This window comes from Typopeltis vanoorti, chromosome 19 (assembly GCF_054136105.1).
Source record: "Typopeltis vanoorti isolate ZY-2024b chromosome 19, IOZ_Tvanoo_1.0, whole genome shotgun sequence".
Classification (NCBI taxonomy): domain Eukaryota; kingdom Metazoa; phylum Arthropoda; class Arachnida; order Uropygi; family Thelyphonidae; genus Typopeltis; species Typopeltis vanoorti.
The window spans coordinates 67,954,782-67,977,552 of NC_143567.1; the positions used below are offsets into that span (position 1 = coordinate 67,954,782).

The 22,771-nt window shown below is 34.8% G+C and overlaps 2 protein-coding genes across 3 annotated transcripts in view; one reads left to right on the forward strand and one right to left on the reverse strand.

Moving 5' to 3' along the window:
- LOC150096218 (organic cation transporter protein-like) overlaps positions 1–22,394 on the reverse strand; it is a 28,296-nt gene extending 5,902 nt beyond the window's left edge. Inside the window, exons 1-6 of one of the 2 annotated variants that reach the window (XM_090409225.1) lie at positions 22,140–22,394; positions 11,136–11,558; positions 6,385–6,488; positions 5,085–5,239; positions 3,458–3,626; positions 735–882 (exon numbers count right to left, since the gene is read on the reverse strand). In XM_090409225.1, coding sequence (XP_090265351.1) covers positions 735–882; positions 3,458–3,626; positions 5,085–5,239; positions 6,385–6,488; positions 11,136–11,558; positions 22,140–22,142 — 1,002 coding nt within the window. In that variant the 5' untranslated portion in view covers positions 22,143–22,394. The remainder of the gene's footprint in view (positions 1–734; positions 883–3,457; positions 3,627–5,084; positions 5,240–6,384; positions 6,489–11,135; positions 11,559–22,139) is intronic. The other variant, XM_090409226.1, reaches the window with a different exon arrangement.
- LOC150096217 (uncharacterized) overlaps positions 1–22,771 on the forward strand; it is a 67,244-nt gene that overhangs the window by 6,251 nt on the left and 38,222 nt on the right. The gene's annotated exons all lie outside the window — the stretch shown is intronic.

The window sequence follows — 22,771 nt, forward strand, 5'->3', positions numbered from 1 at the left end:
AACTATTTGATAGATGTTCTCTCAAACTAGTGGGAAATATACCTAGAAAGGTCATAGGTGAGGTCAAGGTCACAGAGAAGACGTAAATGCCGATGTTTGTATAATTTGCATTTCTCAGAAATATATCGCTTTCTCAATAAGCATATGAACATAATTTCTAAGAAATACTGATCAATAAAGCTCTTTTGATATGAAACCATGAAGACGATAGACTAATTATTGTCGTGATTTAGCCTTTGGGGTAGAGGAAGATGAAACAGACAGAATATTGGAGAATTTATATGCTGGTCGACATACTGAAGAATATTTTACTACAGATATGAATTTAAGAAGGTGAGAAGTTGGAGGTGGATATTTTTTGGGCTTAATTTGTTTGTTTGTTGTGTTCTGTATATTGCGGAAGGTTATGTTTTTTCTGATATGAGAAGAAAGATTGGTATAGGAAACTCTGAATGGAATTTGTAGTTAGCAAAAGAAGATAATCGATTTAGAGAAAGAAAACAGTACCCAAAGAAACTGTTTAAGCTATCTGCTACGGTATTATTGGACACATTTGAGAATACAGATATCCATCTTTATACTCTTGTTGCTTGTGAAGAATGAAGCGAGAATTAAACAAAACGATGTTATACAATATACCGCATCAACGTAGGATTATGCCGATCATTCCGACAAGAATAGAAAAAAATATAACACAGAATATATTTGCTTATGAAGTTCCACTTTAATGTTACCTTTATTAATTCTTCTGATAGCCTTTCAAGCTTTTTCTTCACGTCGGTGACTTTCATCCCATTTCTTCTTACTGCGATTTCAACTATTTTGGTAGCTTCCTCCACTTTTCCTTGGGCTAATAGCAAGCGTGGAGATTCGGGTATAAGCCTAATGGAGTAAAAACGAAGATGTAAGCAGCAAATTATGAGAGTAAAGGATGTTAACAATACAACTGCACATTATCACATTTCAGATGACATCTTCTAACCCAGTGTTTCTCAAAATTCAGATATCTGCGTATCCCTTCTTAAATTTCCATTATTACCAAGTACTCCCTTATCAAAATAATAAATAAATAAATAAAGTATATTTCATTGTAAATGTCTATTTTATTTGAATTTATATGTTCATGTAAACAAAATTATGATTTAGTTTTAATAGAACAAATGGAATAGGTTCCTCTTCATTTCCCGTCCATGAAAATCCACATTTCAAGTAATTCATGCCATACTTACGAAGATTTTTCATTTATCGTGGTGCGAGATATATGCAGGGAATTTTAGGAAACTAAAGTATTCAGAAAAAAAACTGAAAAAATGTGACTTACCAAGGTTCTCCTACTCGCTATCGCTACTTTTGGCATCGAGAACAATTTCCTTGTGTGAATTTTCAAAGTCATCTACCCAAATAGCGTAGATAAATTTCTTTCCCATTATTTCAAGCAAAAATTACCAGTAATTTGCAAGACTTGAGATATGTAATGAACAATCCTTCACAAATGACTAATGAGAAGTAAAAGATGAGCGCCAAACAGACAGCAATGGTAAGCCAGTAGAGATAGAGCAGCTATGAAGAAGTGAATATGATTGGTGCGGTATTAATAAAAGATCGCGCGAACTGAAGACAAAGTCAAGTAAGAAAGTTAACTTGCCTTTGTTAAGAAAGTTAAGAAAATAATAAGTTAAGAAAACATATAAACAATGAAACAAATACATAGCATAAAATTGGAAAAAATTATAAATTCAACGTAAACTTAATTGCACATAATATACAAATATTCTAGGCAAAATAAAATAAAGTGTATATTTTAATCGTCATCACTGTCTTCAATACTAACATTTCGTAGATGTTCTTCATTTATGAGTGGCCGGACGTGGATGTCAGTAATAAGACCTTGCTTACCACTATGCTGCAATTTTTTATTAAGTTCATAATACGGGACGAAACAAATATCCAAATATATCTCGTGAATTTTCCGGAGCGCTCCATTGACAGATCATTATCCATAAAATAACTTTCTTGCCAAGTCCAATCCTTCTGCTAATTCCTTACAAGAATTCTTTAAACTGAATTCTTTAACGGATTCATCACAATCAGAATCTTCGGCAGAACTTTCCCCGCCATTTGGTTCGACGTCGTCTATTAATTGTACCAGTTCCCCTTCATTTAAATCTATTTCCCCATCAACTAATTAACTATTGAAGAGATTGGAGCACTTATGAAGAAGTTCGCGAAGATTGCGTCTCATGTGCTGATCGAAACCGAATCTATCTTCAGTCTTGTTCAATTGTCACCTTGGCAGTTTACAGTGGGTGGGTTTATCCCTATTAACAAAAGCGTATATCGCAAAGTGGCCATTACTATAAAAATAATTTTTTACACAAAAAAGCAAGCATTACATAATGTATGTAACTCACCGGAAAATAAAGTGCTCAGCTTGAGATTAACACACACTTATGATTTTTAATGCACTTTCCTGGCAGAAAACGAAGACAATTTTTCAACATAAACGTTTTATACGGTAAACAATTGAGGTACATGCGTGCTAAAGGGTATTTCCCCTAATATGAATTCGCTACTTATAATTACATGCGAGATAACAGGCAGACTGTTATCTTATAGACAAAATGATTCTTTTTTCTTCTTAATAATGATTCCAGGCGTTAATGATGCATAGCCGAAAATTGCCACGTATCCCCTGAAGACCTTTCGCGTACCCCCGAGGTTACTACGCGTACCACACTTTGAGAAACACTGTTCAAACGCATTACTTCACTGTGTATTCAAAAAAACTGGTAATAAATAGTAAACACTTCGTAATGATGTGGTTTAAAGTTCTTTGATCTTTTACTGACGGTTACAAATATTTCTTAGATTTTCATCTAAAATGATCAGCCTCTATGTACCGAACGTGAGAGAAAATGAAATGTGTTATTTAAATTAAAAACTATTTGATTATATCAAGCAGTACGGGATAATTACTGAAAGTTGAAAATTATTCCCTTTATTGTGCAAAGTATTAAATTATATTCACTTGTTACTTACAACGCGGATTCGGATATGCAAATTTGCGGAGATTAATCCGCATTTAAAATTATTTAAACTTAAAAAAAAAACCAGTATACTTAACAGAACAAAAAAAGAAACCACATCACTTTCTACAATATTCGAAGTATGCTTAGCAGTAAAATAGAAATTGAACCTCAGTATGTGTTCGATTTGTGTAGTTTCTATCCATGTCACCACTAGATGCCATTTGCATCAATAATTCAATCAATATTATTCTTTATAATAGTTTACTACTACAGATGGATCACTTTTATTCAAAATTTCAAAATGTTTTGAAATTCTTTGAAGTTTAAAAGTTGGGGTGTCTTCTAAAAAAATTACCTCTGAAAAGTGATTAACCTGCACGTGCACATTCATCTTATTGACAGAAGAAGCAACGAAAAGCACTACTTACCATAATGAACATAAAACGATGACGTATGGGAGAGTGATGGTTATTTGCAAATAGAACCAATCTCGTAACAGCCATGCGACTCCAGGCAGAGACGAATACCCAATACACCAACCCAATGCTGATATAATCGAAAATGTGGAACGATATTCTGGTCCTAAAATCTCCATCACTGCAATAAAACTGCAATATATTAAAATTATAAACTACGAACAGGTTAATGCTAACATTTTCTGTTTAACTTACGTTTAGTTGACGTTTTTCAACATATAATACTACACAATTTGCCCCCAAGCGACACGTAATTGCAATTAGAAGATAAAAATGGTGTCACATTTTAGTACATTAGAAATTGGACACCACTTGAAGTTCAAGTTATTACTGTTTGAACCGAAAGTTAAAAAAAACTCGGGGGTAACCACTAGCACATAAATCTTATTGAAGATGGTTTGTTTTTATATTTCTTTCTGTAACAATAAGGCATACACCCCGTCTCTCTTCTCCCAAAGGCTTTGTAGTCCTGAATTTGAAACCGATGACCAGAAAGGCACAGTTGGTAGTGCAGGCCAGCACCAAAATCCAGCAGAATTCATTATTCTATGTTACCATTGGGCCAAGGGAAGCTTTTGAATGTGGAGCATTTACGTATAATAATGCTAGAGGTGTGAGTCATTCCTAGAAGAGAACTGCTAGTTAAACGAAAAATTGCTAGTTAAAATGTAAAATCCATTTTTTGTTTAGCTTCGTTACAAAGTTATTAAAAATCTATACTAAAAGGCTTGATATTTCTCAATATATATGGGTTGGATAAGGATTAGATAATCTGATAACTCCACTCTACAAAACAAACGTGGTACTTTTTTCGAGCCACTTTAGGCCTCTGATAAGCAGGACGACGAAACGTCTTTCATCTAAAGAACCACTTTACTTGAAGTACAGTAATTAATTGCAATAAAATGGTTCAATTTAAAATATGCATAAAAGGGGAGGTTTTTTTTTTTTTTTGCAGCGACTGTTTTCTTTAACAGGAGTGTCTGCAAAACGCATCACGCCCTGAAGGCAGAAATCTCACAAGAAACAGTTTACTCCACTTCGGCTTACCTTTACCGATGCTCAAATTTCCAAAAGGTTTCTCTTTTAAGGCTAACTTACACCTGAAGCCTTTCCTGACTAGAGGTGAAAATTACCTAATCATATTCTTTCCAGTCTCTTAAAAACTGGGTGTCCTTTTTGGCTGAGGACACTGCTTCTAATCTGATAAGATTAGGAGGGATGGTGCACTAAATATCACGATAAAAATACTTGATGCTATGCAGAAAATGGCAATTCGGTGAATATATGTCACACACACACACACACACACACACACACACACACACACACACACACACACACACACACACACACACACACACACACACACACACACACACACACACACACAGAGAGAGAGAGAGAGAGAGAGAGAGAAGTTGGTCTGTGGGCATTATGGGCACTTTTGTTATCACCTGATCTGAAATTGAATTAATAATCTGATTATAAAAACTCTAGGACTAACAATTACATTCAATTAAAACCTACTATGTGCTGACAGAAACTGAAATCACATAATTTCGTATTCATTACTTACGCAGAACAAATCCACTCGTCATAAGGCCAGCTTCTCCAGATGCTACAAATATTCTCATGATCAGAAACATTACATATGTCGTGGAAAATGCAGTACACATTCCAAACACGAGCAACAGAACCACACTAACGATGATAAGGGGACGTCTTCCGAATCTACAAGAAGCAATAAAATCTATATTAACATCGTATAGCAAAGAAAAACACAGATAATCATGTTCGTGTATTACAGTGTTGGAAGAGTTGGTTATTATTACAGTGTTGGTTATTATTACCCTTATCATTATTTAAGAATCAATTACAAGAATAAATCTCTAGTCTAAAGTGCGACATTAATATACCCTCTCTGGGCATTTGTTCTACGTTATCTCGTATTAATATGAAAAACGTGAATGTAATTTGGCTTTTTTGTTAATTCCAGTATAGAAATTTTTATGCAAAAAAACGTTTTGTTAAAATTGTATATAAACAGGCCTTCTGAATGTTCAGTTTACGTATGAAAAAGAATAGTAGCTGGTTGAATTATTTCTATCAATAGAGAAGAAATAAAATTCATTCATTGCACTCATATAGTTGGGAAAGTTGAATTAATAATTGTAGGAAAAATTCTCTGACTTGAGGGCGAGTTTTTATGAAAATCTTTATAATTTGAAATTAAAATTTTAATTTCAAATTATAAAGCTAACTGCAGCGCTAACTCTAACATGGGAATTGATTGGTTACACACACAATTTACTGCGTAAATACAGTTCTCAAGCCTAACTCAAGGACAATATTCGGCATTGGTAGCTGTGTGAAAATTATTACGTCACATCATGTCTATCTTGCAAAACCTGAGGTCGTTACATAATTTTATCGACTAATCACTCTGCATCAGAGATATAAATATAAAAATTATTCCAATGAAGAGCAGTCAACTTCTGCTGCATATCTCGACAATTGGTCTGCGTGAACATTGCTTCCAAAACACATTAAGGAGCTTCCTATATAAGAAGCTCATCAATAGCATTTTGAGCATAAAGAAAGTGCACAACAGAAAACTTATCTTTCTAGTCAGTAACGCAAAATTTTTCTTTTTTGAAAGCTATGAGGAAAAGGTAATTATTTCGAAAAAAAGAAACTGAAAAGTTCATTCACATCCCTCCTCTCCCCTACCCTCGCCGACACAACTGCTAATGTTACTATAATGAACGGAGGGTTCATGTTGCTAACTTTAGTTTGACACATGACAAGTGTGTACGCGTGTGTGAGAGAGACGGAGAGAGAGAGAGGTACACTAGGTGAAAGAAAATCTAACATACCTGTCGGCAGCTTGTCCAAATACGAGCAATGAACCCAGGTATCCACACATGTACACGGATTGGCTCAAGGAAATCAGCCACTCGTTTTCACATACCAGACTCCACTGAAAAAAAAATTAAATTAGTCTTGTACTATTTTTATTTTTAAAGCATTGCAAAGTAAACCGCTTGAAGTTTTGCAATCATAATGAAGATATACAAATATCACTAATAGCTTGTTAAAATGTGTGTACTAAGATAAGGATGCAAATACTAGCTTCGTAAGTTAGTGAGAGAAAATATAAACACTGATAGAAAGAGTTTGTGTCATTTATTAGTTACAGTATTCCATAAGCACAGTAAGCAACTTCACAGGAAGATACATACGAGTTAGATAAACTCAAATATGGCGATTCTGTATATAAAAATAAAATAAATAAAAAATGTACAATCAAATCAAACTTTAAATTGGTCAATCGTATTCTACGAATGGTAAAAAAAAATATGTTACATGGAAGATATAAATCGATAAACAACAAAGGCATGAATGAATTGGATGAATACCCGATGTGGATGAAAGCAATGAATTTTTCCATCCACTGGTTACGCTCCCTAATCTGCTGCATTGGAAACTATATTGGAAATAATTAATGATACCAAAGAACAGAAAAATTGAGCACATTTGTAGGCTACGTATTAGTATACCGGCAGAAAGCCGTATATTTTATGCATAAAGATATTTAAGAGAAATATTTTAATAATTACAAAGAAATTATTACTAATCATAAAATATACACTGTCCATCAGACACGTTTTTTATATGGAACCCCCAATAGATTCAAAAGGAGCGATCTTGTTCTAAACCAATAGCACGTGTGACTGAAACCATTGTTCAAGTCAAACTGAACTATTGTCCGACCACAGATACGAGAACCACAATTGACTTGGTTTCAAGAAGAGTCAGTTCATGTTGAAGGGGAGAAAAAAAATGAAGGATGTACGAATTGGTCACCAACACACGAAATCACGTGCTTTATACGTAATATTTTCCAACTGTTATGCAAGCAAAACAGCTACCACTTAGTAAACTACAATATAAAAGAGAAGTTAATTTTCTGATGGGTAATAATAAACACTCATCCCACAAGACGGATTGATTACCCTATTATCGGAATGGATTCTCCTTCTTCTGATATGCGCAGAAGTGTCGAGGGGGTCTCTCATCTGTGGACGTACAGTAATTCTTAGTTTTTAGATGCTGTTAAAATATGTATACGTCTAGTATTGTGTTAAAACAAGCACAATCTTGTGCATCTCATGCACAATCAATATATTGTGCATGAGATGCATAACTGAAACCTAAACTCATTGTGTGCAGGCTACTTGTGAAAAAAAAATGTTCTTCAAAGTTATCACATTAATAAAAACCAAACTGCTACAAGGAACTTGGATGGTTCTCATTTAAGATTATGGCGTTCTTTAAATATATACAACTTTGAATACAAAAGTGTCAAGTAAATATAACAACACAGAAGAATAGTATCTTAAATTAACTTAACTATAGATTTACCAACTTGCTCATACGATTATTATTAATGACAAAATATGAAAGACATCTCAATTTATAGGAAAATACTTTTAAATCAGCATTATAACATTAGACTAATTACAAAAGTGGCACATGTATAATGAACTGAGGACGCATTAAGTTAAACCACGTTTACGATACATAAAAATTGTCGTGCAACTCATTCAGTTTCCCTTTGAACATTTAACTTCGCTAAAATGCATGAACAAAGCGACACTACACAAAGACAAGGTCAAGGTAGGTAATTGTGTAGTGATTATAATGCAACACTGACACTTGCCCTTGTTTATTCGTTTTTAATCAAGAAAACAAAATATGGAAATGAGCCATGGGGAAAATCCACATGAACTACGAGAGTTCGTGTATCTCCTCACACGGGAGCCTAATGACCTTATCATATGATCTTGACATGATGCCGGCATCCTTAACATACGTTTGAAGCGTGACCTGCTAATGCAAAGAATTATAAGTTGCTTATTTGTGTCTTGGCTACAAAAATGTTCGTGTGGGAAGGGCACACATCACCAGTACTCTAGTGGATAACGTTACCAACTGCATAGAACACATTATCACGGATGAGGATAAACATATTGATAATACTGCACTGCATAAACCCACATTATCCCAGAACATTAATAATCTTAGCAGCAGTAATAACTAGTCAGGAAAATGAAGATATAGAATGGCATCACTTGATTGAGCCGAACAACTATGAAGAACTACGTAATCAATTTGATGCTGCCTTTCCTATTTGTTATAAAACTGAACTATTTAGGTTTTCTATGATCAGCTCAAGTAGAATAAATAACATATAAAAAATTGTTATAAAAGTGGTAAATGATTTTGATCTCTCGGTGTGATACCACCCCATCACTTGCATTCAGTCGCAGTCCAATGTATCATAGGTTTATAACCTTTCGCTTAACCAGCCAGTAAAATTAAATTATTTCTTTTAATAAATTATAAAATTAAGGTATGAAAATATTCGTTCTTAAATATTCGTTCGAAAAAAAAAAAAAATATATATATATATATGTGTGTGTGTGTGTGTGTGTGTGTGTGTGTGTGTGTGTGTGTGTGTGTGTGTGTGTGTTGTGTCATTTATTGCCTGATATCTTTAACATATATATATATATATATATATATATATATATATATATATCCATCCGACACGTACATTGCAAAACCTATATATGAAATTTGCCAATTTGTAACCATTGTAAACATACGCGCATTTAATACTGTAGGCTAATTAGATAATGCAGAAATTCTAGTCTAGAGGCAAAACTTTTTTCCAAGCTGCTTCAGAGATAAAAAACGGACCTCCAATAATCACGTTGATGTTGGCGGTGGTCGCACACCGTACAATGAAATTCACATAATCTATACCGAACCGTGAACACGAAGTATCTTCAAGAATATACTTCATACAAAGTGTTAAATTTTATTATTATTATTGTTTATTAAACATCTTTTTAGAATTATTAAGTTCCACTTGAAGAAAGAGCAAATAAATGAGAACGCGAAAATGAAACAAGGACAGTGAAAATAACAAACATTCCCATAGCAGATACATTATCATGCTTGTCAAGGATTTAGGTCCAACGTGGCCTGATCCGGCCATAGCAGTCATCGCTGAATCTCTTCAGAGGACGTCCTGGTTTTATTTTTCCTAATGGTTTGTACTTTAAGGCTTGTTTTGGTAATCTTTCGGTTTTCATTCTTTGAACGTGTTCCATCCGTTTATGTTTATATTTTTTTAATTTTTACTATTACTGGTTCTTGGTTTAATTCTTTCATAATTTCCTCGTTTTTTGTGTGATCAAATAGAGTATACTTTGCAGTTTTTCTCATAAACTTCTTTTCATCTATTGTTACTCTTCGTTTGTCATTTTGTTTTATTGTCCAGATTTCACTTCCATACATTAAGACCGGTAAGGCTAATGTATTGTATACTTTTAGCCTGGTTTGTTTTTGAACTAGGTTTGGTTTAAATATAGAGTTAATTACACCTGTTATTTTTAAATATTTTGAAAGTTTTACGTTTATTACTTTTTCATTTTCATATGTGATCATACATCCTATAGTTAAATTTATATAATAGTTAAATAGGTAGTTAAATTAATTCACCTATTCTAAGATCTTGTTATCTCTTACTATTTTAGTTCTTGCTGGATCTTGTCCTTTAAAGGCCATAGTTTTTGATTTTTCTGTGGATATTATCATACCATAATCTTTGGCTATCTCATTTAAACTTAAAATATCTTTCTGTAAATAATCTTCAGAATTTGTAATTATTATCTGGTCGTCGGCAAAGAGGAGAGTGTTTAAGTTTACTGTAGGAGAAAGTTTAATTCCTTGATGTAAATCTTTATCCCATTTTATTATTATTTCATTTAAGTGGATATTAAAAAGAGTTACTGAGAGGGAACATCCCTGTCGGATCCTTTGGTTTATCTCTCTTGTATATGATAGCTCGTGATTTAATCTTATTTGTATTTGATTATTTTCATATATACTTGTGATAACTTTTAGGATATTATTTGGTATTTGTCTTTCTTTTAATATATTAAATGATATGTTTCTTTTAACTTTATCAAATGCTTTCTCAAAGTCAATAAATGCAAATTTCTAAATTGTATTCTCTTCTTTTCTCTATTATGAATTTTAGGCAAAAGGCCTACTCTATACATGAACGTCCTTTTATAAATCCATTTTGTACTTCTAAAATAAAGCTTTCAGAATATTAGATTAGTTTTCGATTTAATATTCTGTTAAATATTTTGTAACAGAAATTTAGAATACTTAAACGTCTATAATTTTTAAGGTCATCTCTACTACTTTTTTTTTAAAGATAGGAAGCACAGTTGCTTTTCTCCATTCTATTGATAGGTCTTGCTGAACAGATTTTATTTAACAATAACAGAAATCTTTCTTTTAACCTTATTCCTGCATATTTATATAATTCTGAACCTAACTTATCTTCTCCGGGTGATTTTCCACTTCTTGTTTCTTTCAGGCTGATTTCTAATCCTTCTTTAGTTATATCCGTTTCATTTTCATTAAATGTTTGTCAATTATCTTTTTTAAAATATTTATTAAGCATATAAGTATAGCACATAATAAACATATAATAAACTTCAGATTTCTTACACTTGTTAGATCATTGGGTATTCTTACCTACCTGAGAAATGATGCTGGAATGATAAAAAGTATTGTTAAACACCCATTCTGTGCAGGGAACAGTGTTGTTCGTCGTGCGCAAAAATATGGACGTTTCGGAGAGATCGTACATCTCACATTGACTGTATTTAGACACCCCATCTACAGTTTCCAGGGGTATACTCCAATTCTTCCATTCGTCTGCCGTTAGGTTCTCGTACTGAGATGGGGGTTTACACCAGTAGTCCACTTCATAGGAGAAAAACATTATCCCAAGTTCGTGTCCAGCGTAAGGTAAACATGCAATAAAAACAATTAACACTACAGTCCACTGCCATGGTCCATGTCCTCCAGTTAACTGGATGTAGTCTGTAACAACGTCTGGGTTTTCTTCTGCCTTTGTTGAAGAAACTTGCTTCGTTTTCTTTTGCTTACTTGGGTCTGCCTGTAAATTGGAATCAGCTGTTTAATGACAGTCCTAAATATACGATATCTATTTTAAAGTATTGGTTATTATCACACTTACATTATACCGATAATAAATATCCATCGTTACCATATAGTAATCCAAAGTGTTTGCCTTTCAAACTTTTAAAAAGACTCAGAGTGATTATTTAGCATGATCTTAAAGCTATGAATTCTGCCTGTAAGCGCATATATTCTTCTTTTACTAATACTTCGTATATTAAGGGTTTCATTAATGAAACGATTGAACTGACAAGTGTTTCGAACCTGTTGGTTCATTTGAAACAAGACAGATCTTCAGAATATCTGTCATTCTTAAAACATGTATTTTTCGGAATTATCCATTATTAAAATTATGATGAATACTTATTGAAGCAGGTGGCGTGGTGTTCCCCAAATCTCTGTACTTGAACTATTATTGTTTAATTTGTATATAAATGATATAAGAAATAATTTGAATGGATATATTTAGTTGTTTGCTGATTATGCAAAGTTGGGTAGCGTAATAGTTAATCAAGTTGATTTAGAGAGCTTGCAGGATGATTTAAATAAGCTGGCAATATGGACAAAAAATAATATCAGTTTTAAAAAAATACAAGCTGTGTATTACATTGATGGAACTATGCTCCAGGAAATTCATGAAGCCAGGGATTGGGGATAGTAGAAGATAGAGTTGAATTTTAGAGGGCTGTTGCTAAAATAGCCAGAGTACTAACGAGAGTACTCAGCTGTTTAAAAACACACTGACAAGCAGGGAAGATTCAGAGACGAGTGACCAAGTTGGTGAGTAGTCTGAGAATGTTCCTTATGTTGATATATTGAGAGTTTGTCGGTTGAATAAGTTGGATAATAGGCGGAGAAGAGGGGACATGATATAAAGATTTAAGTTACTAAAAGGTTTTTATAAGATTGATGCAGGGGAAATATTTCAGCAGTTGGCTAGTGGTGGAAGAACAAGAAGTCATCCCTGGAAATTAAGTAACAGTGGTTAACAAGGGTGTAAGATCGAATTTTCGCTTGGAGAGTTGTGAATGAATATAAAGTGTTGCCTGACTCAGTTGTGAGTGCTTCGTCAATGAGTTCAAGGAAAGGTTTAATGGATTGGGTGTATAGTTTGGGTCTCCTGCGATGAGTCTTCGGACTCAAAGGAGGTGTCAGCATAATAATAATAAAATTGGTTTAATCATCTCAATCTTGGTTTCAATCTCGCTGATTTTAAGTGTAGATTTAAAAATCATTTAAAACTATAAGAAATTCTGTGCTATACTGTAGCAAACATTAAAGAAGATTATCGTGTGCAACTGAAAGAGTGGCATTGCAGGCAGCAAAAATTAGCGCATGACGTTTCTTTTAGCAGTGACGTCATTGCAGGCCTTCGCATTAATAGGCCGATTCCGTCGATATGTGGTATCAGATTTCAAACCCTTATCGCCACTATCAAGTCAGCATTGAGACCTTACTAAGACAATATCTTGGTGAGGGACCTCAGATACAGAATTAGAAACGGACTTGAACATGCACCATTAATTAACTACTTTTTATAAATTAAAAAAAAAATGATAAATGCATATATAAATTATCTATAAATTATATACCGAAATATTTTCTCTGGGGCTTCAAGAATTTGCAAAAAATATTCATATGGTCTTGTAAGTTAATCCGATATATACATGATAAATACAAAGTCGTGTATAATTTAGAGATTAAAAAAGGGGGTCCATTATATTGGGATACGCTGTTGTGTTTGTTCATCTGAAGATAAAAGACCACAAAGGATTAGATTATGTAGCAAATTAACCAAGTTACCATCGACAATATTCCGGATGTATCCACAAATTTGAATATTTCATTTTAAATATTTGCCTGAAAAAACAGGATATTTACTGATTGGTTCTCATATTTTACATTTCTCCAGGATTTAATCATTTTTTAACTCCTGTGAAAATTACATTTCAGAATTTTATTTGTATGTTTCTTTTCAAGATTTCCGGGATTTGAGAAAACAGATATCCTTGACGTCTCATTCTAAATCTAACGACTCTGATCCTAAAAAAACTCTTTACTATATTGTTTATTCAGTCAAATAAATAAATACCAGGTGATCAGAAAGCAACGGCAAAGGTAGAGTTTAAAACGGCAACTAGCTTAGAAATCTAAATAATCTAATGAGAAAATACAAGGGGGGGGGTTTCGATACATGTGAAATACTCGCCAATGACGCTGACGAATTCACTCAAGGCTGATTGCTCAACGCACAACGTTTTTATGGCATTCTGAATTCCAGTCAAATTTTTGCATTGCAAATTATAAACACAATTAAGGGTTTAATTAAATTACTTTCAAAGAAATGTCTTCATATCCTCCATTTAGAGAGACATAAAATGCACGCACTTTAGCAATTTATCTGTATAACCATCGATATTAGTTTATTTTCTTATAATTTTGCCCTTCATTCATAAGAATTTCTTAGAAACGTGGCTCAAAATACACCGTAGTGGTATCGGTTGTTATTCTTCCCGCTGTCATCGGATGCCGTCTTCACTAAGATATCAGATTCTTTATGGATTTCACAGTTCAACAAATAAATAGATCATTTGGCAGATGATTTCAAGGTTGACCCAATTTACTTGAGATAACCACACTCCGCTAGATAAAGGTATCTCTCTTCCCTATGTCTAATTAATTTCTGGCGCAACTGTGTCCCTCTCTCTCTCTCTCTCTCTCTCTCTCTCTCTCTCTCTCTCTCTCTCTCTCTCTCTCTCTCTCTCTCTCCCTCCCTCCCTCACACACACACACACACACACACACACACACACACACACACACACACACACACCTGCGCGCACGCACACGCAAGAATTGCGACATGATTAATTAGATATTTGTTACATCACTATCAAGTTGCTCATAATGTGGAGTAGCAAAGTCTTGTAGTAATTGTCGTATTTGTGCAATACTATCAATCCCAACTGAATCGAGAGCCATTGAGTTGCATTAAACTTGAGTTTATTTGCATATACACACGGAAAGTGACATCCTTATTGTATCTGATAAATGTATGTATACTTTTCTTTAAAAGCATCCTTAAACATCCAGCTTACTCTTGATGCTTGCTCCTTCTGCACATGAAAACCAAATATGAAGATACTAGAATCCATAAAGAATCTCTTATAATTACAGATTAGTTGAGAAGCAGTTGTTGGGTTTCCCTACAAGTTTGGAAATAATTATTGAATATTTGTAATATGTCACTGAGTCAAATTAGTAATCCTGTGACTCCAATTTTTAACAGCAGTGGAGACATCAGAAGGTTGTGTGTGTGTGTGTGTGTGTGTGTGTGTGTGTGTGTGTGTGTGTGTGTGTGTGTGTGTGTGTGTGTGTGTGTGTGTGTGTGTGCGCGCGCGCGCGCGCGCGTGCGACGAGTGATAAGAACAAAAATCTCGCTGACTTATTATGGAACACAGGAAGGTAATAACTAACGATTAAGTAGGAAATCAGCTCTACAGTTTACTCATTCTGGGTACTCGATCATCCTAGATTTGCGAAAGACTGATCACAAACAAGGCAAAACTGTTTTGGTCTGAAACAATGAAAAGTTGATTCCTACTCATCTTCCATGTTATGCAGACCATGATCCGCAGAATGTCACCGCTTTGGGACAAATAGAAAGATCTTGAAAGGGGATAATTTTCTATCTATCAGGACATTGCTATCCAGCTGATTTCTTTCCAGTAAATTGTGATACTCTGGATTACGTATATATTCAAAACTAGGAGGACCATGGAAATACGTAACATACACAAATGTGTATGTTACGTATTTGTTTTATGCCAATATTCTTCTTCTTCTTCTTCTCTCTTCCATCATTTTTATGCCAATATTCTTCTTAATGTGGATGATGATGATGACGCCGAATGAACTCTTTCCACTTCTGTCTGTCCCGGGAGAGTCCGAACAATTCTGTCTAGTTTGGTGTAGCTTGTTGTGATTTGGTTTTCAGGTCCTCTTTCATTTTGTCTATCCATCTAATTCTGGGGCAGTCCTTTGGATCTTTTATCTTCCATCGTTGTATTCAGAGCTTTAGATGGTAGTCTTTCTGTTCCCATTCTGGTCACATGGCCAAACCATCACAGTCTTCTTTCTTGGATTTTGTTTATTATTGTTATACTGAGGTATATGTGATGTCGAGGAGAGATAGTACCTCTCCACTTGGACGGTCGCACATAATTGTGGTTCAGATGGATTGGTTCTCACTGGACACCTAACTCTCATTTATGGCTCCAAGAAGCTACTGTAAACTGGTAGCAGACACACCCTGGTAAACTGTGTCGACCCACAGACTAAACTAAGTGAGGGTATCCAGATATGGCAATCTCAAGCAGCAACTGTATTCGGTGAATCGGCTGCAAACAGCGTCTTTACTCAATGTTAGGAGCGGCTGAATTCAGGTCAAGGAGTGGTTGTTGACACTTGACGAAACTTAACCATTGAAACCGAATGAGCTCTATGCCAATATTAATACATATTTTGTGGATACTTTGATTTAAGCTCGTATGTTCTACATAGAATAATGATTTACACAAAATCTTCACATATCTACCAGCATACCAGATAATCCAAGCCACTCTTCAAACAATCTGAATCTTTTCTTCATTAGTGACCCTTCCAAGTATACTGTGAATGTAGTGGGATCTTTAAGTAATCCACACCGCAATCTAGTGCTTGTCTCTTTCCCAATTGAACGACGCTCACACAGTGACTCTCAAAAAAGAGTAGTTTGGCATTATAATAGTGCCAAATGGGACAGATTCCGTGACTTCTTTGCTTCATTCCCATTGTTGGACTATTGTTTCCAGCCTTCCAACCTAAACATATCCACCAAAGATATCACTGAAGTAATCCTTATTGTCATGGAAACGTACATTCCCCACACTACTCTGAATGGCCCTCCCCAAACTAAGCCGTGGTTCTTCAAAAAGGGTGCTAAGGCTGTACAAGAAAAAAAAAACAAGCATACCACAACTGCCTTACACTAAAAACTCCGAAACAGTTGCAAGAATAATATCAATGCTTCCAATACAGATGTGAAAGAGCAAAAAGCAGGAAACTGGCATCTTGCACGAACGTTGGTGAAGCCTTTTGATCCGAACTTTTGCCCAACATTACTTCCACCCATATCACACTCAAATTACTCCATTGCACAGAAAAAAAAACGAATCTCCTTGATTCACGCTTGACCTCCAATGTACACATAACTGACAATGGTAAATTCCCTCGGACCATTCCAGATACTCAATGCTTATTCTGTCCTTTCGCCAATAACAGATCAGAAGAAATTGTCCAAATTAGACACAAAAAAGCCTTCTGGCCTTGACGACCTTCAGTTGTCCTGAAAGTTTGTACACCACAACTGGCCGCTGTTCTATGTCGTCTGTTTGTACTATCTTATTCCAGTAGTATCTACCCCACAGCCTGGAAATGGCCTATGTTCATCTTCCTAAGAAGGGTGACAAATAACTGCTACCAAATTATTGCCCTATCTCACTCACCTCAGTCCTGTCTAAAGTAATGTAGAGAACTATCAGTAGCCGGCTTCTATACCACCTTGAAGGCACAAAACAAATAAACCAGTCAGCTTCCTGACTGGACGCACGCTATGTGTGATGGTAGGTGATTCCTTATCTTCTCACTATTAAACTAATGCTGGGATTCCAAAAGGTTCTGTTCTCTCACCCATCCTCTTCCTTTTGTACACAGGGTGGTTCAAAATTCCACATACAAACTTTGAGGGGAGGTAGAGAACATCAAAATCAACCATATTCACATAGGAAAGCATGACCGGAAACGCCACCCGAAAGTAAGTGGGGCTGCTCGCCAGCGCTCCAGGTGAGCAATTTGGGCATTCCTCATTCAATCTTTCGATGTCGTACGAAGAACATGCGTCGTTTTACAAACGCCGAGATGGCAGATATGCACCTCATTAACCATATTCTGTATCAGACTACTATTGAACTGTTCAGTTACGCCTAATAAAGTTTTTTACACTACTTACTGCCTTGTGTTATTTCTGTAATTTTGTGTCCCTGTTAGTACCTTCCGGTGGCTTTTTCGGTCATGCTTTCCTATGTGAATATGGTTGATTTGATGTTCTCTACCTCCCTTCAACGTTTCTATATATATATATAAATAAATTAAAAAGAATTGAATGACTAGAACCGAGATTTAAGTACAAAATGTTTTAATATAAAAACACGGCTAGTTTCGGCTTGTAACAGCCTTCATCAGGTGACATTATAAAAGAAAGAAAAAAGAAAAAAACACTAAAACTGAAGCTTAAATAAACTATGAACAACATAGGGAGTCTCTATACATAATTGTCATTAAAACGTTGTGGTTGTATTTAAAGCTGTTCTTTCGTTAGTTGTATTGTTGGGAAAGTACGTGCTAGTAACATCTCGTGAACGCCAGTACATGATTACAGCTGAATGACTAGGAGGTTGTAGCTCAAGTTATTATTTAGATGAACAGGATTGAAGATGATTTCCCTAGATTCCACGATTTTTCTCTCTTGTTCATCATTGCAACGGAAGATGTTAGTAGATTTTTCCCAGCAGACTGTGTGACTTTGGCTTTCATCATTAGGATTAGCCGAGAAAAGGATTTGACTTGATAATGCACTGGCTCGCTGTCTCATGTAAGTCCCTCATGTCCCTAATGTCCCTCATGTGTTCTTCTATACGTAATTCAACAGATTTGTCTGTCTGTCCAAAATAAGGAATATCACAATCACACAATATTTTATATACACCGGGGTATTTGAGATGATGATGACAAGGTTTTGGGTGGCTTATTTAGATATGGATCTTTGGAAGTGGAGTGAACAAGGTTCTGATATTGTATTTTCTTAGACCTTTTGCTAATTTATGTGAAGCTGTACTTATGTAAGGAATAGATATATTGCCTTTGAATGTAATTGTTTCTTCTGAGCGATGTCTAGGAGGATCAAGAAGGAATCTTTCAATGATGCTCTTGGAATATCCATTAACTTTAAAAGAATTTTTGAAATGGTTTATTTCTGTAAGAAGTTCATTTGGGTCATCCAGAAGAGAACGGGCTCTATGTCCCAAGGTGGAAATTATTCCAAGCTTATGAGGAGGGAAGTGATGGAACTGACTATGTAGATATCTGTTGGTATGTGTGGGCTTTCTATATATCGATATTTTGAGTTTACCAGAAGAGCGAATCAGTTTGACATCCAGAAAAGGCAAGGAATTATCCGTTTCAAGCTCAGCAGTAAACTTAATACTTTGATGTCGGTTATTGAGATGTTCGAGGAAAACCATAAGGGATTCATGTCCATGGCTCCAAATAATGAAGACATCATCTACATAGCGTTTCCAATCTTTAGGTGTTAAAATAAAGGAAGAGATAGCCTTGATTTCAAAATCCTCTAAGTAAATATTTGCGAGTACAGGGGATAAAGGATTACCCAGAGCCAGTCCATGATTTCGCTTGTATATAGTATCTTGAAATCTGAAGTAACCAGACTTGATGCAATGTGTAAGTAGGGGTAACATTTTTTTTTTTTTGATAACTTGTCCTTGAGTAATGTTAGCACTTCTTCTGAATCATGAACTGGCTATGGGTAATCCTTTATCCCCTGTACGCGCAAATATTTACTTAGAAGATTTTGAAACCAAAGCTATCTCTCCTCATAAGCTTGGAATAATTTCCACCTTGGGACATACAGCCCGTTCTCTTCTGGATGATGCAAATGAACTTCTTACAGAAATAAACCATCCCAAAACTTCTTTCAAAGTTAATGGATATTTCAAGAGAATCATTGAAAGATTCCTTCTTAATCCTCCTAGATATCACTCAGAAGAAACAATTAGATTCAAAGGCAATATATCTATTCCTTACATAAGTAGTTTCACATAAATTTAAAAAAAGTTAATTAAAAAAAACCTGATTCGATGATGAATTTGAATATCCTCCCTCGAATACAACACTTCAACTACCGCAACATAATGGCATGTGTAGCATCGTATGCTGTGGAGTTGTGTATATGGTTGTGCAAACAGAATATTACATTGACAGTTATGAAAAAAAGTCAGAGAAAGGGGCATAATCGCCTAGAACAGAGCATCGGTTCCTCTCTGAAATACGGACGGCTTATTGAATGCTCTCAGCTCACAAATTGATTACTCACAGCTGACAATGATTGCGGTGCATAGTACAAAAACCAAGCTAAGGTCTTTCCATGAAGAAACTGTCAAGTGACATAAAGAGCAAAAGAATGACGAAGCACCTCGTTCCCATTAATCAACAGTTAACGATGATTCTGTTGACATCACAGTACAATATGGGAAGCGTAGGAACAATGTCCCAGATGAAAATGCGTTCCTGTCACCTTTATGGCATGTAACAGAACCTAGTGGACTCTTTTTTTCACCGTTATATTCATCACATAATTATCAAGAACATTCTATAAAAGATATACATACATAAGTAACCAATTGTAATTGGTTACTAGATGTACGTTTGTGAGACAAAACCCAGTTCCTGCCGATGCGTATGGAGCAACAGGTTACGTTCTCCTCGTACATGGTTTGTCATCATCTAGACGGATGGAGTTAGTACTATGATATAAATGATGTTGTAGTAGTCATAACTACAACTAGAATTAGAATAAGAACAATGCGAAAGGTCTGATAACACAACATGAGGCAAGTTCGGTGAAAATATTTGTGACTTTTGTAACTCCATTTTTTAAACTTGGATGAGCTGGCGGCCTTCAGTTACACACAACGTTTTCTATAAATATCTCATTTTAATTCGGAATAAATTGATTGATTTGACTAAAGAAATGGGTTCTTCGTTTCTTTAAAGGATTAAAGGATTAAAGCAATCAGTTGCATAAAACCATACAGACGTGATAAGGACCTGTTTTCAGAAAAAAAAAATTCTGAATTGACCTAGCAGGCCCATATCGTTCTTAATCCGCCTCTTCTATAAGTATATCTGGAAAGAACAAGAAGTCTCAAATCAGAACACATTTCACTTCTATATTACGACAACAGCTACAGTCACAGGGATGAGACACAAATTCCAAGCTATCCACTATCAGGACTTGGTTACACTATTATGTGATGCCATTTCAGTGTAGCCATATTCTACAGCGGACATACAATAGAAACAGTCTTATCTGTTCCGATGGGAGAAAATCCCTTGCCAGTACAGTATTGTATATCTACACAACACAGCTCTCATAAATGCACTTTACATTCTGACACCATTCTAACCTAGATCTTATCCAACCGAAGAACACCATCGTTGGAAACTATAGCTATAGAAATTCACGATCATTTTATATTGGCAATAAGAGCCAAAGGAAGCTTAGAGAAACTGAATAAATGAATGAAACGTAAAAATAGTGAAACTTAAAAATTACAGAGAAGATCGCTTCGTTCATGGAGCCACCTACTGATACCAAGTTTCAAAAAGAGTCGTGTAATTTTCAAATGAAGTTTTATTATAATCTCCTTTTATTAAATGACAGAGTCCTTGAAAAAGACTCAAGTAAAAATAAAAATAAATTTAAATTATACCAGTGTTCAAAGAGGAAACGGCAACTTGAAAGTAATAATTCTTGTCAATGGAAGCACTTGTGTGATGCAATCGAGAACATTATAGGAAACGATTATGTGAATTATCATCCGGAAATGGCAACCACAGACGAAGATGGGATTCAAGGCACGAAATAATTAATAATTTTCAGTTAGTGTTCGTAGATAGGCCACTAAAGTTAAAGACGGTTTTGTTCCCATCTACTTAGTGCGAATGTAATTTACAGTTACGATTCCACCGTTTACATCCATAACAGTAACCAGGAAGACGTTTTTTACTTGTAGTTCATGTAATGGTTAATAATGTTTTTAGGTAATTATATATGTGCATAAATAACTTACAGGAAACATTAATTTGACGTCAGTTACGCAAACGAAAAAAATTATTATGAATAGCTTGGCTTATGGGAACAAGCCAACCAGTTTGGTTAGTAATCTACACCATTAAAAGTTATATATATGTGATACCTAAGAAAACCTACTATATGCAAACATATTTACTCAACCATTAGTTATATTTACTCAACCATTAGTTATAGATCGGCGAATACTTGCGAAAAATCTATCCCAGGAAACCAGTAACTAACTTTCGATATGAGGGATTATATCGCATTTGCTAAACAGCGAGAATTTGCCTTTGAATAAATTATGCAAGCAAGTGAATCTATAATGAACTTACATATTCACTGCGATCGTTTGTGAAAAAAAATAATACAAATTAAGAGCATTAATTTGAAATATTATTATTTTAAAATCTTTTTCTACAAAATACAATCGAAATGTCAATAACTAAAGAAAACATGGCAGATTCAGAAATTGCTTCAATGATAGTTTACAACTCAATACAAAGAAAATAAACATAAATATTAAGTCTTAAACTTCGGCACGATAACCCCTATTTCTTAGAATATAAAACTAATATTTAAACTTACCATATTTAAAGTCCTGAGAAAGAGATTGGCTACGACTTTTCGCTCAACTATTTCGCCCCTTACATTCTAACTATCTAATGCACGTGGATACTGAATAAAGCTAGTCGAACAAATAAGCGATCCAAGCACTTATGATCACACCAGTTTTTTCCCTTCACTTATACGATAACTTAACTTAATAAGGAAATAAAGCTTCGACGCATAATTACGGGTACTAAGCGGCAAAACCCAGTCTCTCTTTATAGGTTCGCCATCCGTTTTCCTTGCTACTTCGGTGTGTTTATTTCGATTACAAGCAAACACCAACGTTTTACTCTGTTATCTCACCAAAAGGTTGCCATAACTAAAGTTTGGTACGACTACAGAAATTTGATACTCAGAGCGATATTAGAGGGCCAACATATTCTCGTTAACAAATTCCACCCAAATCAGAAAAGTAAGCAAAGTTGTCGATACATTTTGCTATCAGAAGGAAGCGATTAGATAAACAGCAATCAGGATTTCCAAATATATAAAGAAAGATTCGTTCAAAATTTAGAACAGTGTAAACAGATGCCACATGTCGTTCCTTTTATTCTAACCTAATAATAATAATAATAATAATAATAATAATAATAATAATAATAATAATA